The sequence below is a fragment of the Anas platyrhynchos genome, chromosome 1 (genome assembly GCF_047663525.1).
Source record: "Anas platyrhynchos isolate ZD024472 breed Pekin duck chromosome 1, IASCAAS_PekinDuck_T2T, whole genome shotgun sequence".
Classification (NCBI taxonomy): Eukaryota; Metazoa; Chordata; class Aves; order Anseriformes; family Anatidae; genus Anas; species Anas platyrhynchos.
In genome coordinates this window covers 22,049,798-22,074,591 of record NC_092587.1, presented here as the reverse complement: position 1 = coordinate 22,074,591, position 24,794 = coordinate 22,049,798, and the positions used below count along the sequence as shown (strand labels likewise).

The following is a 24,794-nucleotide window of genomic DNA, read 5'->3' as shown; positions in this document are numbered from 1 at the left end:
TTGGTGATTGGAGAAACAGTAACCTGCAGCAACCACTCATGTCTGCCTGCCCTCTCCCTCTTTATATCAGCAGACATAAGTAAGGGCTGGGACCTTGCCTGAGAGCAGAGGTTGGGGCTGGCAGCACACTGCTGTAGTGCCAGGAAAATATTCCTGGCTGCAATCTCTGCTTGCATATGGACACATCACCTCAAATGATTTACATGGCCTGGGGAACAAGCACATGATGATTTGGGAAGCATCCTATCTGGAAAATGAAGGTCTTAAGGAGACTCAAACAAGCTGCTCACAGCACTCATGCACAGACAGCTCTCACTCACAGTCTTGTGTTTACTCCTTCAAACACAGGTGCACAGCATTGCATCAAAATCCTATTTTTCTGCTAACCTGAGACAGAAAAACAGAGGTTTCCCACACAGGCTTTGACAGAGAAATCCTTAATTGTACCCCTGTCTTTACCTATGAAGGATTATTCAGTCTTATAATGACAGGCCTATATTCAAATTCATTATTACGACTTACCAAAAAAAATAAATTAAATCATCAGTAGGAGCTCACAACAGACCTCCTCATCTCCTCAACAGGGCCGCAGCTGCAGAGATCAGTAGCACTCATTGCAGATGCATTTTCTTAACCCAGAGCTAGTTTTTCCCACAGAACACTTTATGACACGAAGGTTAGATCTACCCCTTGCAGTATGTGTTGCCATCCTGATTACTGTCAACTGTTGTATCAGAAAAGGCAAGTGATCTCATTCTACCAAAGACAATTATTTCAAACTTGTTGCTAAATGATTTCTGGTAAAACCAAGGTGATGAACTATTGAACACTCAGTTCATTAGCTGTCATCCAGCTTGACATTTCCATCATTCAAGCACTATTGCAGAAAATCAAAGATACACAGGGCTGCACTTCAAAGGTAGCCATACCATCTTCAAGAAAAAGGACCATGAAGGCTATCTGTAATGGAATGTGGAAGATTACAGCTGCCAGCCAAGTAGTCAAAAAGTGTTTGAAAATGATTACTTCCCATGCCCTTTAGATATCCATTTCCAAAATGAACTAACATTACCAAAATGTAATAAGAGTATAACAGAGCTTAATAACAGTTTAAGGACATAACATTCTGGAGACAGAATAAGAATAAAACTATTAAGACAAATAGCTGATAATATTCTTTGGCACTTTTCTTAGGTCTTCAAATGCAAACATAGCACTCCATACCTGTGTGAAAGACAGAATTACGGTATATAAAAAACAGGTGAAACTAAAATACTGCTTATTAACTGAATACTTTTATAGCAAGATTTTCATTCCAATATATATGAAAGAAAATAATTAATATTCTATAATACATTCCATACATTACAATTATTCTATAATTACTGTTTGGTTTGGTAAGATGAATTAACATCATGGTAGGTTTCTTTTTTTTATTAGATTTTTTTTCTTAATACATATTTAAAACTCTAGATAAGGCTAATATTAAGTTTACAAGCAAGTGAAGAAAAGATTTTATTCTTTAAGATTTCTGATATTTTAATCATTTTTTGCAAGGGCTTATCAACTAAATTCCTCATTCAAGTTCCCTCTTTAAAAACTAAAGACAAGTGGATTTTTCTGCTTTTCTCCTATCCTTTCAGATGAACAAGCTAAATATAAAGAAAACTTTTTTTCATTTTCTATTGTTAGTTGTTTCCTTCAAGATTTATTTCCCTCCACACTTGCACTTTTTATCCACTGATATAAAAATTAATACTTTCTTGGCCTATTTAGAAAACAGAAAACCTACTCTAAAATGCCCTAAAATATTTATGTCTCTTAAAACTTTTCCAGTTTTCTTTCAGAAAACAGGTAAATAGAGTTTGTCAGTTTCTTCTTTGTTAAGTGTTAAATCCGTCTATTGCTTCTAGTCATTCTGTCTGCCTCAGTCCTTTTGGCATCCAATTGCCATCTATAAATGATGTGACAGGGATGACACAAGTATCAATTTATTGAAAGAAATTTATGATGTCTGTGATTTACTCCCCAGATTGGAAATTGTCTTATTGTGTGTGGTTTTTATACTGATTCATACCCACTCAGGGCAACTCCTCTCTGTGAGTATTATTAGACTTCAAACAGACACTCCCAGCTTTGAAAGAAAATAATCCCCAGCACCTGAGACTCATCAGAAACTATGTCCAGACAAAGTCTGCACTCTGCTCCACTCCAAAATTGCTACTTGTGGAGAAGGAAGATGTTCGGCGTTAAAGATCATTTATGTAGCTGGCTGTGGTTAAGCTTTCAGTTAGCAGAGGAAAATGTTAGATGCTTGATTAAGAATAGGAAATTGCATTTAAAAATAGCAAATATAACACGTTTAAAAAACCCTTCTCAAGACTTCACAGTCATCTGTTTTGTTCCCAGCTATTAACTGTGTATCCTTCTCAGTGGGAGAGAAACTACTCGTGAAATTCTGCTTCCCTGATCTAATCTCCTTCCCTGACCACTGTACAACCTTGCTAAGGTTGTACATGTCTTAGCAGGGAAGATAAACCTTTCCTGTTCATCCCAGGTCTGCTCAGAAGAGACCCTCCTCTGAGCAGAGACACTCTCCCTTTGTCTTTCAGCTCTCTTGGTTTGATTATCAGCAGAACAAGCCGTCAAGATTTATACAAAAGGTAGTTGTGAGAGCCTAGACTTGGTGAAATCTCCTCTGCCTTCATTAAGTTCCTAACTGCTACCTTCAGTTTATATGAAACAACCCTCCTACAACAAGCAGCTAAGCTACCTATATTCTTCTCATTGAAAAGGGTTGGTTGATTTTAGTATCTCAGGTGTCAGAACTGCTTGTTAAGTTTAGGTATGTAACATATTCACAGGATCTTGGAATGGAAATATACTTCATTAACAGGTTAAAGAACTTTGGCATTCATTTAAATATTAATTTGCCAGGTACTTAATATTGCAGTATAGCTAACTGCATATATTAAGTGGAGACAGTTCCCTTTTCTTTCCTCCTTCCATTTGGAGATGGATCACAAAAATGCAGGTTTAATAAATACAAGTCCTCTCTCTTTGCAGGAAATTTCTGCTTTCTTTTTGTAAACAATGTTGAATTTATCTATCTGCTACATAAGTTTGAATGTACTGCCTGTTTCAGACTTCTTTGCAAGAAGCATCATTTTCAGTATAGTGGGGCCAAGTGACATGCCTGTTATTGGATTCATACATTTGAATTCACTGTGACATCTTCAAAGAGTCTGCACATGAAACACTAGCAGCACAAATGACAGATTTAGGACCCAACATCTTCTCTTGCTCAGATTTTGTGAACATTACAGGGCCTGGACTTACTAAGATTTCAGGAGTTGATAAGATGTATTTATTTTTTTTAATTATTTTTGTTTAAATTTACTCTTGATTATCATTTTTGATGGATCTGTGATCTAAAACATATTTGTAGATTTTTCATATTGATGACAGGTCTGTGATTTCTTCTGGCACTAAAAGGTGGCCATTATCTTTTACAGTTTAGTCATTTTCAAGATTCAGAGGTCACATTCATCTAATTCATAGCACAGGTACATATCCATAAGAATCTCTACACATTTCTGCATTCCTGCTAAGATCTCGTTATGTGACTTTGCATACAGTTAAGTTTATTCTTATCCATATAAAAGCCTGATAGTTATATTTCTGCATGGTAAAAAAAACAAATAAATACTGAGAGTCATAAAGAAATCCTTTATATCTCCAGGCAGTGCACTAAAGCAGTGCAGAAGAGGCTAATAGGTTCTGCAAAGCCATTGCTTTTTGCCCTTGTGCATGTGAGCAGAGCTGGATAGAGAGTGACTGGAAAATTATTGTGACAGGCTCTCAGCTGGCCATAACTCTGAAGTTGGAACCACTGTACTCTTCCCTGAAAATTGACCAGATTGAAGACACTAAAAACGCTTGCAAACTTGGTGATTTATTAAAGCATGCACTAGAACAAGCTACTTTTACATGTCCAGTTAAATGTAATATGGTGAGACAGAGTAAAAACAAATCTTGCAAATCGTTTCCTTATTCACTGTGCCTTGCAAGGTAGGTCCTTCCATTCTCATTTTCTAGTTCAGTAATTTTTGTCAAAGTCCAGGATGCCTACAAATTTCACACAGTCTATCTGGGATCCCCAGCAGAATCCCCTTTTCTGTGGGGAGGGTTTCCATGAGCCCCTTAGCAGATTTCATGCCAGCTCCATGCTCTCCTCAGATGCCTCCCAGCACACACTCTTGCAGCAGCTTCCCCACTGATGGCTTTGTCAGTCTCCATCTGTCCTGCCTCACACACCAGAATCCTCTCCCCCATGCCCATGTTCAGCTGTCCCCAGGGACAGCGCAATTTCCCCCCTCCACAATGCCAGCACTGAAGAAGCCTGAACACTGCCAACAGGCAGCCTTCCTGCTCAGCCATATTCCTTTTTGTAAATGGGGCTTTATGCACACACATAAGTGGTACAACAGGTGCCACTTATCACAGTTATGTCCAGTGACTGATATGGCCTCTGCAAATAGTACACAGCTGCATGACAAGTTACCATTCTCATATTGAAAATCAACATATCATTGATTTCTTTAGGGGTGGAGAGAGGAGACAGCCACGTTAATATTGACTACAGGAACTCAGCCACTGCAGCAGACATGTCCGAAGAGCAAACACCTGTTCTCTTTAAGTTTCCAAGGACACTGCAGGGCAAAACAGGTTGGTAACCCCTATTTCCCATGAAGGACAAGGACAAGGCAAGAAGGACCTTGTTTTCAGCTGAATTGATCAACATTTTTCTGTAGCAAGAGAATGATTTTGGGCAACTTGATAGTTGGACTCCACTAGAAACAGAAGCTCATTTTTGCAAGGACACCAGAATCTAATTTACTTTGTGCAAATAGAAGTGCCTTGTTTTAAAAGAACCAGGAAATGTTCTCTCATGAAGAGGCAAGGTACTGTCAATCACCGGTATCTTCACTCTGAAGAAAGCAGGGTTTCTCTTGACTCAGAAATATATAAAGGTTTTGGAGGAGATGGGAGCTGTCACTTGAAGCATTGCTTCTATCAACACACTGGGCGTGCCACTAGAAATGTAGACTACCTGCAGTTTATTTTTCCAAAGTAGCAAAAAAGTAAGCAACAAAGATTATGACCTACCTATACCCCTCTCTCTTCCTAACTACCCCAGAGCATCTCAAGTTCGTGTGGTCAATTACTGCAAGCTAACCTGGAAGCTAATGACAACAGCACTACTGAAATGTGCTACGCTGATACAAAAAATTAGTTGTATTTATTCTCCCCTTAAACCAATTAATATTTCGTGCTGAAGGTAATTTTGCTGGATATTATTTTAAGGAGCTGAGAATTTTTAAATTGCTTTTAATTTAAATATTTTTTTTATGATGCAAGTACTTTATTATTAATTAAAAAAAAAAAAAAAAAACTAGCTTTCATTGCTTTTTCCAGCTCAGTTTCATATTTTTTTTTCCCTCTGAAGCTGCTTGGCTCTTTTGAGTTCATATATGGCTGTAAAGAGGAGTATGTTATTATATTTGGAAAGGTTGCTTTTTATATTCTTTATTACTTACCCTAGTCTCTTAATCTTTTTTGAATATGTTTGGGTGTTCTTTTCATTTGGAGGTGTATTTATTCTTTTTCCCTGTACAATTTGTTCTGTACTTCTAGACCTGCTAGATACAAATTTTACTTAATTATCTTTCCTGAAAAGTTCCCCCTCTTAAAATTATCCCTCCCTAAAATTTGCTACTGTATGTTGCAAGCTCTGGGCTTCCCACAAAATACATTAAAATATTTATCACAGTCTCCTTTTCTCTCTCATGATCAAATTGCCCTTAAAAAAGAGGAAGAAGTAGAGTTAATATTTCACCTATAAATGGAAGGGAGTAAAGGACATCTTATTCCTAATAAATAGCATATATTTTTAATTCATTTGTAATAATGTAAAAAGCACGCTTTTTACATTGTTGATGGAACTGCAAATCTTATCTATGTATTAGTTGCCAGATTAACTAAGCTATTTCAGAAAATAAATGAATAAATATAGTGTGTATATTTCATTGCAGTGACTATTTGTGTATCAGAAGATTAGGACTGACACAGAATGGAAACAAAGCTTTGTCTTTGCAGTCCAGAGATTGTCAACGTGGTTATCATGGGTGAAATTTGCACAAGTGTAGAAGGTCCCCTTAATGCCCCCCCCCACCATCTCTCAGCTACTTACCTTCTAATTTTCCATGGAGCTATAAAGGTGTTGTCCAAGCACTGGTTTAGCTCCATGCAGCAGCCTGGCAGCTGTACAGCCTGGCAAGGTCCCACAAAAGTGTGGGACCACCCAGCACACTTGGATGTCAGTGACAGGACCAGGTCTGAGACACAAGAGGTCACAACATCTTGGCCTGTTTTGTTTTTGACACCAACCAAAACCTGGCAAGCGAGAAATGATATTTTCTCCCCAGAGAATGAGATAGAAATGCATTTACAATCCTGTCCCTGGTCTCTGGCCTTGCAATGTTTTGTGCCATAAAGATGGATTATAGTGAAGTTTTTGTAAAGACCCATAAGTTGCATTCATCCTGGACATGCATCCACGTTTGACAGCTGTGTAAGTCACCTCCAGACAATGATTTTTGTCAAATTTCTGCAGGTATTTGTCTCTCTTTGTAAGTCATAAAGGCATCTAGACAGAGTGATTCTGCCTACCCTGAGCAGATCGCTAACAATACCCTTTCACTTTGTGCCCATTCACACCATCATGATGTAGATTTTGAGTCTCTTGGAGGTTTAGGTATTTAAAATCCCAATAAGACACTGCTCAGGAGCTTGTGTTCACAGTCCTTAACATTTTATGAAAATCAAGGTTATTAATGTTCTCCAACTTCTTATTATTCACAATTGCCATTATTCCTAGCAACTTTTAAAATAGAACGTGAACCCAAAATGAACCATGGACTTTCCAAATACCAAGCATCACAATATCTGTTCCAAAGACAATACATTTTATTTCTTAGGTCTCAAGCCCAAAATATTTCCTGCCAATAGCATTTGGTTCAACCTGAAGTTGACATTATCAGTTACATCCATGGGTCACAGTTTGTAATTATCTTCTCTCTCAGATCTTATTCATCAGACAAGCCAGCTATAATAGACTTCACAAAAGGCTTTATTTTGTCTGGTTTTGCACATAAATACTGTGTTTGTATTTATTTCAGATACAAATGGTGCCACCTGCTCCTCTTTGTACCCTGACATTTGGTGCTAATTAGATGGACTTGCATTATCAACAGCAAAGTAATACAGTGCTGCAGCAGGCACGGTTACCATGGATCCTAATGCACTCAGCATTCCACAGGAAATTTAGCAGAGCATAAGAAATAAATCTATTCCTGTGTGAACCTGCTCCAGTTCTGTGACACTATTAAGGTGCATCCTCAAAGTCTGCTATATCCAAACGTAAATACCATCATTATTTCTAAATGTTTATTAATGCATTTTACCATTGATTCACCGTGTAGGTGAAACAAAATTGCAAGTTGATTTTAAACACCCTGACAGTGCTAATGGAAACAAGTCATGCATTCCAGCTGTAAAGGAGAATGAGTCTCAACTGGGGATCAGTTGCAACAACAACAAAAAAAGACCTACTGGCATCTGTAAATTTGTAAATGAGAACAGTCAAAACAATTCAAACTCATAGACTGTCACACTGAATAGTTGCAGTGAAAACTAATGCTATGTGTTCCTTTTCAATCCTACCTGAATGTAGCTAGTTATTATATTGTGATTGTAAAACCTAACAAACAAGGGCTAATCCAAAAGTTGCTTCTACAAAGTGATTTAGTGATTTGACATAGTTCAATAAACTCTACAGACCCATCTAAATTAGAAGGGGAAGCGATGGATTATGGTGAGAGCAGAAGGTAAATAAAATAAGCTAATACCAGAGAAATAAAACCATTAAATAAAAAGGCAAAATCAAGAATAAAATTATTTCCTTTCCTCCTTCCTTGCAACAAAATGCACATAATGTTATAATTCTTCCTATCTGCTCTAGGTCCAGCACCCCACATTTTACATTTGAGATCATAGAATCATAGGGGGAAACAAAACAAAACAAAACAAAAAAAAAAAAAGAGAGGAATCATAGAATGTCTTGGGCAGAAAGGGACCTTAAAGATCACTTTGTTCCACTTAGTTCTACCCCTCTGGCATTGGTGGGTGGCAGGCCACTAGATCAGGTTGCCCAGGGCCCCATCCAACCTGGAACAAATTAGCATTTTCTGTTTCATGCATCAGCCTCAGCCATTGCTTGGGGTTCTTCCTTCATTTGTCAGAATTTTCTACATTTCCGTCCTGTATGCATTTTCAAGTGCCAGTGAAGCCAGACTTCTATGAGCTTTAAGACTTTTTCAGAGTTCCCCTCATATCTCAGGGAGGATGAGTTCAGCGTCTGAGTTATAAATGTCACATCCTGTGTTCTCTGAACAGTCTTTCTTAACAAACTACCAAATGCAAGTTAGAAGCATTATTGCCTTCCCCTTAGGACTACAGCAATGTGGTGTAACATGGAGCAGCACACTGCAATCAAGAGAAAATCAGGGAGGGATCTACTCCCCAAAACTGAAAGCATTGTAACACAATGCTAGGAAGCATGTGGTAGGATGCACAGCCTCACCAGGAACAGGTTGCTATCTCAATATCAGTCCTCTAGGTCTTCTCACAGATGAATTCCAATTCTAAATATTAAAAGATGAACTTAATTTGACAATCACCTCATAAAACTTATGTCATGTAAGTGACATAGCCCAAGAGAAGTGGAAGAAGACAAACTACAGCATCACCAGGTATAAACACTTCTTATTGGTTGGTAGAGATTTACTGACCAGGCAAATATTGTTAATATACCACTGTACACATTGGGTAAGTAATCAAGTAAGCAGGAAATAGATGATTCGTGGCAGGGTAGAAGTAAAGTTTCTATTCATTCTTTTCTCTCTTTCTTTTGACTAGTTAGAATGAATAATGGACCTATGTTTTTATAGCATTGTTCTATTCACAAGCAATCACATTAATAATCAAAATCAAACGCTTAAATATTACCATCTATTTATATGTGAACTAGCAATCAATAAACCAGGTTCCATTTCTAATTGTGGGGAACATTCTTTATCTGAATTATCAATAACTGAGGTTGCAGTCAAACTACGCTGTATGAATACAATGCATGCTTTTGAAACAGGGTATCTCAAAGCATGCACATGGCCTAACACAAAGTAAAAAAATCCACTGATCTGACTGGAGAATTTTCTTTGCTTGCAGTCCTGAAGCCTGCTTAACCTTCACAGTCTGTAGATGCTTCCCCTCCACCAAAGCCTGCCAACTGACATAATTTCACAGCTGGGAAGAAATCTGTGTTCAAGTAGCTGAGTGCATTCTTACTGTGGGTTCCTCATGAATAACCAGGAATTTGTCTGTTGTACAGTGTGAATACAGAAGAGGAAAGAGAGACCTGTTCTAATGCATGGACTACAAAAGGTTATCCATCAGTAACCTTTTTTTCTAAATGTCAGAACAATAGAATTATCCCGACAGAAGAATAAGGAATCCTCTGAACAAGAAAGGCTTGGGTTTGAGATGAGATTCCCAGAACAGTGTACTTTGAATTAAAAAAGTTTTTCACTTTGAATTTCAAAATAATTTTTCATGGAAGAGAGCTACGTCAGTTCTAATATCGTAATACTGCCACAACTTCATCTTTCAAAAATGCCACATAACATGTCCTTGTGATATGTGCGCAGTAACTTGTTGAAGTTTCTATTCCAGTCTTTTCCAGAGGTTCATGGTTCATAGAACAGGATAAAAGAGATAGATATGCAACTTTTGGAAGTAACTGAAAAAAAAAATAAAAAGAAAAAGAAAAAAAGAAGAGCACCAGTTCTCTATTTTCCAGACAGCTTCGACCTCTTGTACTTCCTGACATAGTTGTGTTTCAGAAAATATGTAGATGTTAAGTGGCAGGTATACCCTGCTCCCACCTGTCATTATTCTACTTCTACAATCACATCTTTGATTTCAAGGAAGAGACTAAATGCAAAGATTAGATATTCTCCTCTGAAAAATAGCTCCATAGAAAGATAAATCCACTGTCCAGAGATATGGAAAATTACTAGACATCAATGTCATCATTTTCATGTGCATGATTCATCATAATCAGCATGGCCTCTATATCTGCTGTCATTATTGTCTCCATTATCAACTGTGTGCACTAGATAAACATTTACACAGGTAACTGTTCATATACATGCTGTATACAATCAACTATTAAACAATACCCTGAAAAAAAAATATTCTTCTGGGTCCCAAAATATGTTCTTTCTCATCTTAAACTGCAGACTTACTGTAAGGCTTTGTTACAGAGTTACTTTCCACTAGGGAGTGTATATCCATCATAACAGAAAAAACACTTTCTTAAACATATTTATTGACACGTTAGTTTGCAGGAAAAATAAAATATATATTTTTTTAAAAAGGCAGCACGTTGGAAAAGTGATTTTTACATTTTAGATTCTGAATCAGTTTGAATCTGAATCAGTTTAAAACTTATGGTTACGTGTATTTGATTTTTGTGTTAGATAATGTCACACAATACAGTTATTTTCATTGATGTAGAATAAGGTTTAATTCTCATTTTCTTGGAATTTTAAAATGTTCCTGTTTAATTTCAACCCCAAATGTCAAAATCCTTTTTGAAACAGCAGATTGATCTTTGCAGTTCTGTTTCTCAAGAGGATTTTCTGAATAATAAATAAAATAAAAGGTTTTGACCCTTATTGTATTTTTTCCCACTTTCTCAAATAGGTCCTGAATGTATAATGGCAGCCATTGGAAATGCTCTGCTTTTTTCAGCAGTTACAATATATCACCTGAGATTGGAATGGAGGGAGAAGGGACTGTGAATGCCCCCCATGTGGCCTGCCAGCCCCTGTCAGTACCAAAAGGTCCAGCCTCAAGTGCCAGCTCCCACAGCTTCAGCTCCCCCTTCGTCATGCGGCCTGGTCTGTCTCCTAATAACTCCCTTAGCTGTTCTTCACCTCCTGCTTAGTGTTTCTATGCTGAATTAAAGATCAGTAACACAAAGACTTGAGGCAAGGGGAGTAGGAAGGGGAGAATATTTTGCTCCTAGAGCATCCTCTATGGCCTTGCATAGACATATGAATGACAATAGAATTAAAGCAGGGGGAAGAGAGATTTCATACAGTGAGAATAATTTTTTTCAGACACACACATGCATGCTGCACACAGTAGTAGTATTCAAAAATGGAATTCATCAAAGAATAGATCTTCATGGCTGTCAAAAGCCTAGGAATAGTTATATCATCATTCTTTTGATCAGAAAATGAATCTTCAACACATAAAGTTCAAGAACAGAAAATATTACCAGTGAAAAATATTAATAATGCACTTTCTAGGGAGGTACCATAAGAAAGCTAAGTATAGGTACTGAAAAGTACTATTTCTTTGTGAAACTCGCCATGGAATATTTTTACATAAGTAGAAAGTATATTGAAGACATGCTGCATGTTGCCATAACCATTCTTAAGTCCTTTCAGCTGAAAAAGGCTGCTGATTTCAGTGCAGTCCCACACAGACACACAGGTGGGCCCCACATGGCCTACCTTGCAAGACTGGAGCTCTATTTTTCTAAATATTGCACAGCAAATTGGTTGAAGGCATGATTATACCTGAAATGCTAGATCTCAATGAGATTAAATTCCTTACCCTCAGATGGAAAGTAATTTAAACCAGCATTCAAAATTCCATTTAAGAAAGGACTTTGAAAAACAAAAACCCTATTGAAAAACATTCTAATAAAGGTACTAATGCACTGAACTACAGCAAAATGTGCATAATCTTATAAAAGGATTACTAACAATGTGAACACCACAAACCAAATGTCTACTGATGACAAATGACACAGGCTGGGAGCAGAACTAACACAATATATAAAAAAAGAGACCAGCTAACAAGCTGAAATTTAATGTTATCGACAAGTGTCACAGAACTATCAGTCAGAGTGAGAGGACAACGTTGTTGGCTACTCTGCCACAATGGCAGCAAGGGAGATGAAGTGCTACAGAGAGTTTGGGAGACTGAAGAAGCAGAAAACATGAGCTCCTTTCTAATTGTAACAAAAATATGGCTAGATATGATATTTTTCTAATAAATTAATAAATAAACCAATAAAAACTGAATACAGAAATATTGATTTTTCAAAAAGACTATAAAAAGTCAAGACAGCTGGTAAAAGCACTGAATTTTAAAAGCACACTTGATGGTGGTGGTGGTTTTTATGTCACATGTAGAACTGAAAGTAAGCATATAGTCCTGATTTTAAAAGCTCTAAAAGCAAAAGCCAAAATGATTCACAGTATCACAGTAAAGGACTCTGCAAGATTATTATTTTTTTAATTTCAGAAGAGTAATCCATGCTAAAATGAGAAACACAAAAAGGATAAACCGTGGAAAATAGAACTGCATATCAGCAGACCAAAAGGGATTTCAAGGAGTAATATGCACTACAGTTCCCTCCCACGTACAACATTCCTTTCATCAATACTATGTTCTAAAAAGATTTTTAGAACATAGTATTGCTGAGGCCAAATTCTTGGTTGGTTACCCTTTTCATAGGATGTTCAAACTTCTTGTCCCTATTTCAAGGCTCTGTATAACCTGTCTATAAAGCTCTGCTCATTTTCATCCTTCTTTTAAGATCTAAAACTCCTGTCTTCTGAAGTGAAAAGCAATGTTGCTTCCCTTCTGATCATTCCTTTAAAGCTTTACTCATCCTGTTCAGCCTTTGATTACTGACCTCTCTGTGTTTTCCACACAAAATCAAGTTATTACTCTCATTTGGGGGCCATCTCCTCTCAAATCTCATACTTCTTTGTGTCAATAAAGTAACACTCATGTATAGTATTGAAGATTTGGCCATTATACATCCTTTGCATTTTATCTCTGTGCAACTAAGTTGCAAAATCCTTGGTCTAGTGTCCCAAAGCCTGTTTCCTTTATTATGGTCAAAAATTAAATAAGAAAGAAAATTTCAAGAGGAGTTCAAGAAAACAGTTCAGTTAAAATGGAAAGTAACCTTAATACTCATCTGAAATTCAACCCAAATCTTTTGCAGACACAAAAGTCTCATACTGCAGTTTTCAAAGGGATGGGTCAATCAGAGGCTGTGTAAAGAAAAATGTTTAACACAGAGCTCCAGGTAATTTTTAACATATCCTGATATCCTGGCTATACATCCTTCTGCTGCAAAGGTGCAAAAGCTATGGCATAATATGTAGATTCATTTGCCCTTTTTCCTGCAGGCTGTCAAGTGCATATCTTTACATTCCACATTATCCCACTGCACAGAGAAATTGCAAATGTAAAAGACCTTTGCATACTCACTTCCAGTTCTGTTAGCTGACATGAAGACTTTGTGCAGTCTAATACAGCACATTAATTCTTCTTCCTTTTATTATTTTTCCCCTCTTCATTTGAAAACACAGCTGCAATTACAGGTTTCATCTAAAATCCAATGGTGAGGTATCAAAAGTTCATGAGCAAGTTTCTTTCTATGAAATTTCAACTCTAATCTTGAAAAAAGTTAGAATATCTAATTAAAAAATCACAATGATATGAGTTCCAAGAATGAAATCTATGAATGCATGTGCTTTTTCTTGCAGTAAATAATGAGCAATTTATACAGCAAATTTAACCTCCTTTTCTCTTTCCAAATTGTGTCAAAAATACTTGCTATCTTAAGTATACTGTTTATTTGGAAGTACTAATTACAAAGTCTATAGCTAATTTGTGATCTGTACATTGTTCCTTATGTGTTTTTGTCTAGAATTTAAGGAGTATTACATATTTTTAAACAGAGATACAAGATACAAAACAGCTACAAAACAGCTTTTTTTTTTTTTTGTCTCCTAGTAAGGTAAATGCCATTTATTATTCAATTTTGCAAATTCCTTTTCTCTACTGAAGCCCTTCCACAGGCACTAGCATTTTTTTCCCCAGAGTTAAAAGAAAAAAAATAAATATTCCAATAATCTATACATATGGACATTAAATGTAACTTGGAAAAAGGTTTGGTTAATTGTAGAGCTTATTCTATCACTGTCCAGGCCAACACTTAAAATGTTCTTAAAACTAACAATTTTAGAGTCTCCAGTTCTGTTTCAAAATTTAAAAGGAATAAAATTGGTTTGTCCCTTTTTTGTTGTAGTTTCAAAAGTCTTAAGAAGAGACAATTTAAAATGTTACATTGAAGTGCTTCATGTGCTGGAAGTGATTTGTTCATTTCAAGATGAGAGACTTCAGCTACTTAGACTACGGGACTCGCTTTGAGAAACCTGGTCTCCTGGAGGCTGATGGGGTCCACCTGTCAGAGCAGGGGGGGAGCAACTTCAGTCACTGGCTTGGCCAGCTGGTAAAGAGTTGCCAAGGAAGGGGAACCTCAATCCATCCCACTCCTCTCAGTTTGATGTTGGTGTCAGCGATAGATGCCCAGAGCCTGGCGAAGGGTCAGCAGAAGAGCACCTGAAGAACAGCACAAAGGAAGGCCTACCACTCCAGCCAGTAAGTCAGCTTGATTAGAGGCCCAACTCAAATGTCTCTATGCTAACACACAAACAAGAGGAGTTAGAGATGATTCTATCATTGTTGATCTACCTAAGGGTCTCTGATGAGCAGCTCTTTCTAGGATGTGCCTCAGGAAAAAAGTCTACCAGCGGTCAGAACTGAACAGGGAGAATTTTCTAATCCAAACAACACTTACGTAGCACTTATATTCCACCAGACTCCCTGGAACATGTTTACAACATGTGAAAACGCCAACTCATTTTTCTTCTTCTTTGCTTGAACACTATCAGTTTTTGTCTCAGTGACAGATCACAGATTACATAGATTCAACAAAGACTCTAACTTGTCTATTTCCTGGGATTATTTTATCACAGGATGAAAGGATCAAGTCTAGAAAGCTTAATATTTCATTTTTAAACAAAGTTTAAATATATACCTGAAATATAAGCCTTTGTCAATAAATCCCTTTAAATATTTTGGGTAATTCAACAGAGTACAGCATCCTGAAAATCTATGGTATTATCAATACTCAAATGGTAACATATACAGATCTGAGGAATATTTGATGATAATCTATATGCAGATAACTTCCCTTTACCTGTGAAAGTACCTATAAGGATGCTAAATTACCTCTAAATATTTAACTAATATAATCTTAATCAATATAAATAAGTACCGGAGTTATCACCAGGATCTTATCTGAACTGAGAAAACAGATGGGATTATTGAGAAGGTGGCAATTCGTGCAGCCACGGAAAGGGACTCATTTCACTTGACTTGAGCAAACTGAGCGTGGGGTACTTGATCCAAATTTAAAGTCTGTTTGCAGTCCATGGAGACCATATGTCAAATATGAGACCATGCAGACCATGGAGACTGGTATGTCAAACCAGTCTGAACAGCTTACTAAATCATGTGGTGGTTCTCTGCAAGAAGTTAAAAAATTAGGTAAATCCTGTCTCATGAGCTCCACCCAAGGGCAATCCTGCCTGTCTTTGACAGACACTAGTCCAGAACTAGAATTTGCATCAAAATCGTTATGTCCAGCCATGCAGTTAAACTAGTTCAATGTAACAAAAATACCTCTCTTCTGCTGCATACTGATTTTAACACAAATTGAGGACACTTGGACTCCTACATGACCTTTCATAAGAAAGATCCATACAAAAACACACATCTCAAATATTGGAAACAAATAGTATTCTGGAAATATTGAACCACAATTGATACATTTAATGGATACACCGATGCATTAAAAAAGAAATTCTGACCTCTTACCCCGATTTATTCCACTGCCCATTATGTATGCCCCATTGATTTTGCTGTTTTATTTCTGCAATAAAATTCTATTCAATAGATTAAAAAACATCTGCTTCTGTTTACAGATGACCAATTATTTGAACTCCCTTCCTCAAAAGGTGAGCAATTACTTATAAATAAGGGTGATTACACAGGTGAATAATTCTTCATCAATGTATTGAAAATGTTTATGATCTAAAAGCAGCACACACTAAGTATTTTGATTGCTGCTTTATGAAATTAAGAAACCACTTAGTTTGCCTATACTAATGATCATGATATATATGATATATAGAAATATGATATATATAGATTTATTTGGGATAACAGTGGTATCTAACATCAGAATAAGTAGATTTTTTTAATATCAAACATAATCATTAGAAAGATCACAATAGAAAGATCAAATAAAGTATTTTATTTTACCACATTCTTTTCTGTTGTGTTCATGTTTTGACTTGTTGATAACCTGTAAGTGAAGTATTAACAGATTGAGAAGAGGCTATTCAGCAGGAAGTTCTGTATCAACAGTCATTGTATCAATATGTCATTCAGCAGGTCAAGAGAGGGGATTGTCCCTCTCTATGGCTTGTGAGGCCACGCTTGGAGTACTGCACCCAGGTCTAGGGCCCCCACCATGAGAAAGGTGTTGAGCTGTTAGAACGGGTCCAGAGGAGGGATACAAATTTAATCAGAGGGTTGGAGCAGCTCTCCTATGAAGAAAGTCTGAGAGAGCTGAGGATGTTCAGGCCGGAGAAGAGAAGGCCCAGGAGAGAACTCATTGCTGCTATTGAGTACTTAAGGGGAGCTTATAAAATAGATGGAGAGCACCTTTTTGCTCAGGCAGACAGGATAACGGAACAGGTAACAGGACAAAGGGGAATGATTTTAAATTAAGAGAAGGGAGATTTTGATAGAGGTTAGGAAGAAATCCTTAAGTCAGAGGGTGGTGAGGCACAGGAACAGGTTGCCAGGAGAAGCTGTGGATGCTCCATCCCTGGAAGTGTTCAAGGCCAGGCTGGATGGCAGTTGGAGCAACCTGGTCTGGTGGGAGGTGTCCCTGCCCATGGCAGGGGGGTTGGAACTGGATGATCTTTAAGGACCCTTCCAGACCAAGCCATTCTATGTCTCTGTGATTCCATATTCCTATGTATGTGTGAGATGACATTTTTCTACAGTCACAAAACAGGACAAACAAGCTACCTTTTTTTATCTACTGAGAAAGTGTGTACTGGTAAATTTAAATATATATCTTGAATCACTGCATATCCCCTGAATATTAAAAACAAACAAACAAACAAAAAAACCCAACTATAAATATTGAGAAACATATTAAATATACATTTTCCTCCTCAAAATAGTTGATCAGGGGAATAATATGATGCTAGTTTACAGTTTACAGTCTTCTGAAGATGAAGCTCAGCCTTTTTCTCCCAGGAGCTAAGCACAGAGAGTACAGCTACACTCATGTTTAACTTGGCTAAGAAGCACATTTTCTGACTGTCGCCACTTTCACAGGACAGAGCTGTCTCACTGTGCCTAAACTCAGTTCCTTCCAGAAAAAAAAAAAAAAAAAAAGAAAAAAAAAAAAAAAAAAGCTTAGGGGGAATGATGAGAGTACAGGTACGGCCCTCCAACTTGAAGGACCATACTACAGCCAACCTGAAGTAAAGCCTGTTGCAAAGAGCACAATGAGGAACTCAGGCACTCAGCAGCGACTGCTTTGCCCAGGAGAGCTGCACTATTTGACAACACAGACATGGCCACAGGGCACCCGGGCCACTGGGGAAGAAGGTACCTCAGAGAGGCCAATCTCTTCCTGCCCAATTGGGATCACTTCCCAAACAACAGACCAGGAAAAAATGCATCACGTTCTCTGACCCTTCACCTGTGAATATGGGAGAACATTTTAAATCAAATTAACAAGCCCACTGCTGATTTGGCTTTGGTTTTTCACCTCCAGTCTTCAATCATCAGATCAGTACACAGAATAGTGCTCAGTTCACAGAACAGAGTGGTTGGACTGTGGCCAACAAGTCTGAAGGATGAATAACATCCTATGTCTCTTAGCAATGAGCATATCAGTCTGTCTGACTAAATCCAAGGACACTGAACGTTATGCAGCTAACACTCCTTTTTAAGACTTCAGCTATCTTTTATTGTACTACTTTTATTCTAATGAAGCATCTAGTCAGGTAGCAAGTATACGTACCAAACGTGCATACTGGTAAAATGTTTTATACGGGCACTGTCGCAAGAAATGTTTGAATGATGGCACAGATGAATATGCAAAATTCAAACAGCTCATCCAGTCCTCTGACAGCCAGGATTGCAAGTTTCTCAGAAGGGAAAACAACAGATATCTTTTCTACCTGAAGAGAGGTGTCTTGGACTCAGCTTTACAAAGAGACCATCTTCCCATGCACTGCAAGGACTTGCTTGTGGCAGAGGAGAGCAAACAGATGAAGAATGGCATGCAACTTTTCAACTGTTGACTTTCCTCTTTGACTAGCATCTTTCCAAAGAGCTTGCACTACTACTGGAAGTCACAGATTAACTTCATATTGTTTCCCAGGACCAAGAACTGCATACAGATGATATTCTTATATGTGTTGCATCTTAGATACATCATAAGTAACATTGGTTGCAGGTTTTCTGAGTCTGTATTTCAGAACGTGCAGTTGCAGAGTTCACACAAAATGGTACTTGAAGCAACAATTCATTCACTAGGTTATGCCAATTTTGCAGAGGGTCTGAGCTGGAAATAGAATTTCTGGACTCAGAAGTTGCTAGCAAACACATGCACACATGTGCACATATATATGTGCATTGAAAGCACTCCAACTTGGCAGCAAATGTAACAAATTTAAAATGGCAACATACTCTATTTAAATGATTATGCAGTGGAATATGACTCAGAACTTTATAAAACATTACAAATCCAAAATTGATATGTTTCCCAACAGAATACAAGACTTGAATTTCTATTTATGAATAAAATTATAGAGAAACAAAGATGTCTAGAGAGTATATCAAGAATTTATTTTTCATAGTAGAATAAAAGCTTTTTTAAATTATATGATTTGTAGCTGAAAGTAAAGTTTGACAGCTAGATTGAGAAGTGACTATCCACTAGATATAGTATAAAGAGATGTAAAAATACTAATAAATGGTGAAATGCAAAAATTGGATGACAGCAAGCAAAATTAAGAAACCAAATCAGTGAATGGTCAGCATATGTTAGGTCCACTGATTTGATGGCCCTCAGATTTATTAAGTAATACTTTTGCACTTTAACAGGTGCTGGGATTAAATACTATCCTAGGGATACTATCGCAGAGAATAAATACTCGAATCTTCTGGAATTCTGTAGTTTCTGGAACAAGAGCTGGAACTGGCCCTTTTCAAGAAGACTGAATGTACTTATTTTGATCAAATGTTACCTTAAACTACAGCCTTCTACAGCTTATCTGTCTGTTGGACATTTACAACTGAGAGATGACAAGGTTTATGCCTGCAGTTCTCTACCATCAGGACAGAATTTGATCTAAACAAACATTCTGACTTGAAGTATGGCACAAGAAAGTCCATGTTTCAGTCCTGCTTATTTTGGCAGAACATCACTGACCATACCGAGACATCGATTTTTTCTTTTGAAAATTGACTACCGAGGCTTCAGAAATTGGGAACCAGACAAAATCTTTAAACATGGTGAATTTATTGCCCGTGGAATGTCGTCATAAAGAGAAAAGAACATCATTTAAGTTTTTGAAAGAGGTCTAGGTGCCACCTGGGACATGATCAATTGTCCCAAAACCAATAGTAAATGCTCTTTGGTCCCATATACTACTTAATGACACATGATGCAGTTTGATTTAACGTTACATTAGAGGAAGCTTGGGACCACTGCAGTGCAGCTACCCATAACACGCAACTTCCACAATTCTGAGATAAAATCCAAAAGACAGAATAAACAGTTCAGATAAGTTCAAATGGCAAACAATCCTCAGAGCCTTTTCTATCCAACTGATGTGATGGGTCACAAAGATTCAACAACCAACTTAGCTCCTACTGATTATGTTGCACATCTGGCTACTGTGACTTTCACTTCATATTAATGTACTTAAACAAAACAACAATAGACATTTTATAAAGTCAAAAATACTTCTGCAAAGAGTTTATAAGTGACATTTCAAATGAGATTGAATAAAATGGCAAACAGCAAAGCAAAAAAAAATATGTTAGAATTGCCCTTTCTACCTCTCATACCTAAAGGTACCAGCTACAACACACAAGCTGCACAAAGTGGGGGAGCATACAACTCCTTCTGTGTGCTCAAAAACAGTCCCTTCTGAGTCTTAGTGCCTTTTGGGATTTGTGATACAACTGGTAAATATCAACTACTAAGTTGCATAACATCTCTACTACATCTGTGCTGACTTTTAAGACTTTCTGTTGTTCTCACTGAGGAAAAAAGCTATTTTAGCAGAGATTTTATTAGAATGGAACTATTACCCAAACTAAATAGAGAGCAATGCACTTTGCCTTTGCAAGATTCACAGCCCTGAAACTGTCAGTGTTCTGTAAATTTCTCAGAACAGGGTTGTATATACATATGAGTAAATCTGCTTCTTTCTGTTATCTTTTTAGGTGTGCAATTGTATTTTCAAATACGTTAGTTAAGAGAAGACAAATTATGTATTTGTAAAGTTTATACATATGAGTATCTATTATATTGCACTGGGATTTTTTGCAGTGAAAAAAATAGTTCTGTTTGATAGAGCAAATTGAAATTAGAGTAATTTACACAGGCCTCTACATGCTTTTGGAAATTCTTCTTCCATCTTTATTTTTAGCAGTGCAGTCAGTTATTATAGGCAGTTAAAGGCTGATTAGGTTTGCAGAGTAGTTAAAATGCTAACCATACAAAACAGGAGAGACTACTTCTGTAACTGTAAAAGGATGTGCATGAAGGAGCTTTTTTAATTAACAATTTTGTTGAAGTTTTATTAAAGGACCACACTTCACTGTTCAAAGACTGAAAATAGTATGACAAATGCATGCCTTGAAGGGATGCTATGGGGAAAATTCAGAACAAATCTCACTGGAACTGTACTTCATTATGTCAGATTTGAATTTGAGGCTACCATTGTACACATTAAAATGGTACAGTAAGCAACTTTATTTCATGTTAGATTTCTGTGTGTTTATATATGCAAACACAACGAAATGTCTATATGCATATGCATAAATATATGTAAAGAGGACTTCTTCAGAATTTTCATTTAGATTAGAATCAAATATTAACAGTCTGTGAGGTTAATGAAAGCAAATATAATTTAATTCTTACCATTGTCCCTTAACTATTAATCACTACTGCTGTTTTCTATTTCTATTATTCTGCTTTGGTCCTCTGAAAGATTGATGCTGTATATTGTCAGACCAACAACTAAATGTAGTATTTAAAAGAGTGCTCTGTGTAATCTTCATTTTCAAATCTTTGTATTCATAGTGTTGTACATTTAATGAGGACCATGTTGTCTAGAAGCCTACCTTAAGAAGTAAAAGCTAATGCTGACAACTAATATCTCAACAGACAGGAGTTGGATTTAACACCAGGAATAAATCCAGTCAGCTCACTAGGTTTCAAAGTAATGCTAAATCTTGAGCTATCTAAAACTTGGTCCACAACATGAGTCAAGTAGGAAGCTGAGGGTATGGGAAAACTCTCCAGGATGTTAAATTTAAAGCTAGTGCCCTACTTCCTTTGCCATATCCCGCAACTGTGGTGCAAGCCATGCAATGCAAGTAATCAAAGGATGAATGGTGTCTCTGCCTTTAAAGTTTTCTGCAAGGGCATAGGGATGAATGAAGAGCTTTTTATCTCCTCATTTCTCATTCCCAAAAAGAGATTCCAGTGCTAAAGAAAGGCTGCTGGAGGTTACTGAAGGATTCATGTCTCATTAAAGATCTTTTTATTGAATACAGAAAATCTGTACCTTGAATAAATACGTAAAATAAGACTTTTTGTAGATCCACAGATGGTGCTGTAGTGCACAATTCTTTTATATTTTGTTGTAGTAAGACGAAAAAATGTTCTCTGCACATTCTTTTCCCCTTCCCCGGTTAAAAAGATTTAAAGGTAGTCATTGAATTGCTTCATGTTTACAAAGTCAATGGCCCAATTTGACTTTTTTTTTTATTTATTATTATTTGTTAATTCTAGAAAGGTTGTGACAAAATATCTCTAATATTTTTCAATAAACTATTCTAATACTGATGATTTCATCAATGTCCACTTGTTCACAAACACATTGATCTAATAGCAAATCAATAGTGGCAAAACAATTATGTTCTCAAAGTTAAGGTGAATCATTGCTTTCTATAAACTGGCAAAAGTCAGAAAAAAAAAACAGGTAAACTCAACAGAAGCTTATTTATTTTATAAAGAAAAAGAGGCTTATTTATTTTATGAGAAAAAGAAACATATATGTTATCTCTAAAGCACAAATTCTTTTAGGAATAAGAAGCAATACCAATCATAAATAAACTGTTTTTACAAGCAGTTTTAAAATATTTTTTCTTTAAGTCAAGCATCTCTTCCATTGTAGTAATCTATCTTAAAGTTGTTTAAGTCAAGAGTCTTATAATTTATAGATATCCTTGCCTGCAGGAGAATTTGTAATTTTTTTCAATGGACAACCTTCATATGAGACTCTGCCTACCTCTTAAGCCCATCCCTTGCTGCTATGTTTATTTTCTGAGTAGAGAAGATATGTTTTCTTTCTATTTTCTAGCACAGAAGAATCACTATAATTTTGTTTCATAAAATATATGGCTATATATTTTAAATCACAAGTTATTTTGAATATTAAGATATGGTCTATGCATTTCATATGCTGCTTTTAACTTGGTACTTCAATTTGACAGATGTGATGAGCTAAGACAAGTCAGAAAACCATCTGTGGTAACACTTAGAGCTTCTCAAAGTACAGTCCATACACCACTCATTCTACCGGAATAAAGTCAAAAAATAATCTATTTTCCTCTTAAAATAATAAAAGAAAAATAATCCCTTCTCAGTCATGGATAGCTACCCAGCCATGACTTACTGCTATATGAATCAACACCAAGGATTGCAGGATTAGAGTAATGAGTTATCATTTAGCTCAGTGAGGCACTGAATTTCATCCATTTTCTTTTCCCCATAGTATATATGGTAAAAGGTAGAAGACGAGGCATCATTGTTGAAATGAGTGAGCACATGCATAGTTGTCACATTTTTGTGTGAGGTATATCCCTGCATTATGAAGCACAGTGCAGTAAGACTGTGAATCAGTGGTACAGTACAAATAGTATACATGTTCAGGAACTCTAGGACACACAAAGCATGTTCTTAGAGAATGCATTGCAAGCCTGTCTGACAGTCCCATAAGAACTGGGGTGCTGGTGAGAAGCTCGTGTTTTGAGAAAGTTTGGAAGAGCACCCCCATAATAAATGGTGATGACAGTGTCATGAGTGAGACAGAAAACCTGCAATAGCAAGTGAAAAAAATGTTTACATTCCATTTGAACAAAAACGTTTGATGAAAGAAAACACTGCCAGGAAAATCAAGGTACATGGATGATTTATGTATGCAGTGCAAAAAACAGTGTGTTGCTGCTGCTACTAGTCACAGAGATAGTGGTCTCTACCAGCACTGATTCTGGTGGTAACAGTAATTAAGCAAATGATAGCAGAAATACTGACACTAGGAAAAAAAAATGTATATACAAAAAAAGTAGCATAAATAGTCTGCTGTAGTCACAGAAGACTAAAGGTAACACTCATGTAGGAAACTCTGGGACAACTCAACTCAAGAGAAAACAAAAAGACAACCTTTCAGAGATGAGATGAAACTCAGAGCTACTGATATGACAGTTAGATTATCTGTCACAACCATTGTGACTAGGTATGATGCCTGAGCAAGCAGGTTTGAGAAAACCAGTGCCACTGACACACACTTTTTGTTCAAACTTCTTAATACAATACAGAATCCTGTTCTTTTCACATAAGGACAAGCATTAAGGACACATTGATTTGATTTTTACTCCATCCTGAAACACAGTTTGTAAACTAAATAAGGAGTTCATGACCTGACCTGCCATCAAGACCTCAGTAGCTTAAAAAGAAATTTAATTTGCTCTCTGTATTCTTCAGGGATAACAATGTGAGAATGTGAGAACATTACAATGTGCCAGTTCACTAAAAATGCACATAGACAACTATATACGGGATGAGAGAGAAGGCCACTGAAAACATGAATGGAATTGAACCATGGTCCTTAGCAAAATCTGTACCATTATTAGATTTGCACAAATTAACTATAAGCTTTCTCAAATATTTCCCCTAATTTTTTTCTTCAGGTCTGAGTAAAAATGTCACACTTTTCTTAGAACATAATAATTTGTATAGGAGAACTGAAGGGTGCCATGAGACTGATCTGCGGAAAGCAGGTCCTTTCCTGCACTCCAATAAGTAACTTATAAATAATGTTTTGCTTTCACAGTTACCTGTGCATTTCTTGATATTGCTATTTCTTTTTCCATGGGATCCTAACTTGCATCCAAAGTTCTCTTCCCAAAATTCTGCAAACCATACATTTCTTCGATTGTTAGCAAGCGTTCGGCTCCGAAAATATCTATCAAATCCTACATCCAAGAAGAGAAGTGAGAAAAAAAAAGTATTAAAATACGAAACAGCATAAAAGCATTCATTTAAAGATGATAATGCATTTTGTATGAATTTCATAGTAAGAAAAAGCTTTAGGTGCATTGTAGATTTATGCTCA

General features: G+C 36.7%; 1 protein-coding gene across 4 annotated transcripts in view; it reads right to left on the bottom strand.

Annotated features, from left to right (window-relative positions):
* GRM8 (glutamate metabotropic receptor 8) overlaps positions 1–24,794 on the bottom strand; it is a 354,422-nt gene that overhangs the window by 168,437 nt on the left and 161,191 nt on the right. For all 4 annotated transcript variants that reach the window (XM_038172100.2, XM_038172096.2, XM_038172110.2 and 1 more), the window contains exon 6: positions 24,517–24,654. In XM_038172100.2, the coding sequence (XP_038028028.1) occupies positions 24,517–24,654 (138 nt within the window). The remainder of the gene's footprint in view (positions 1–24,516; positions 24,655–24,794) is intronic.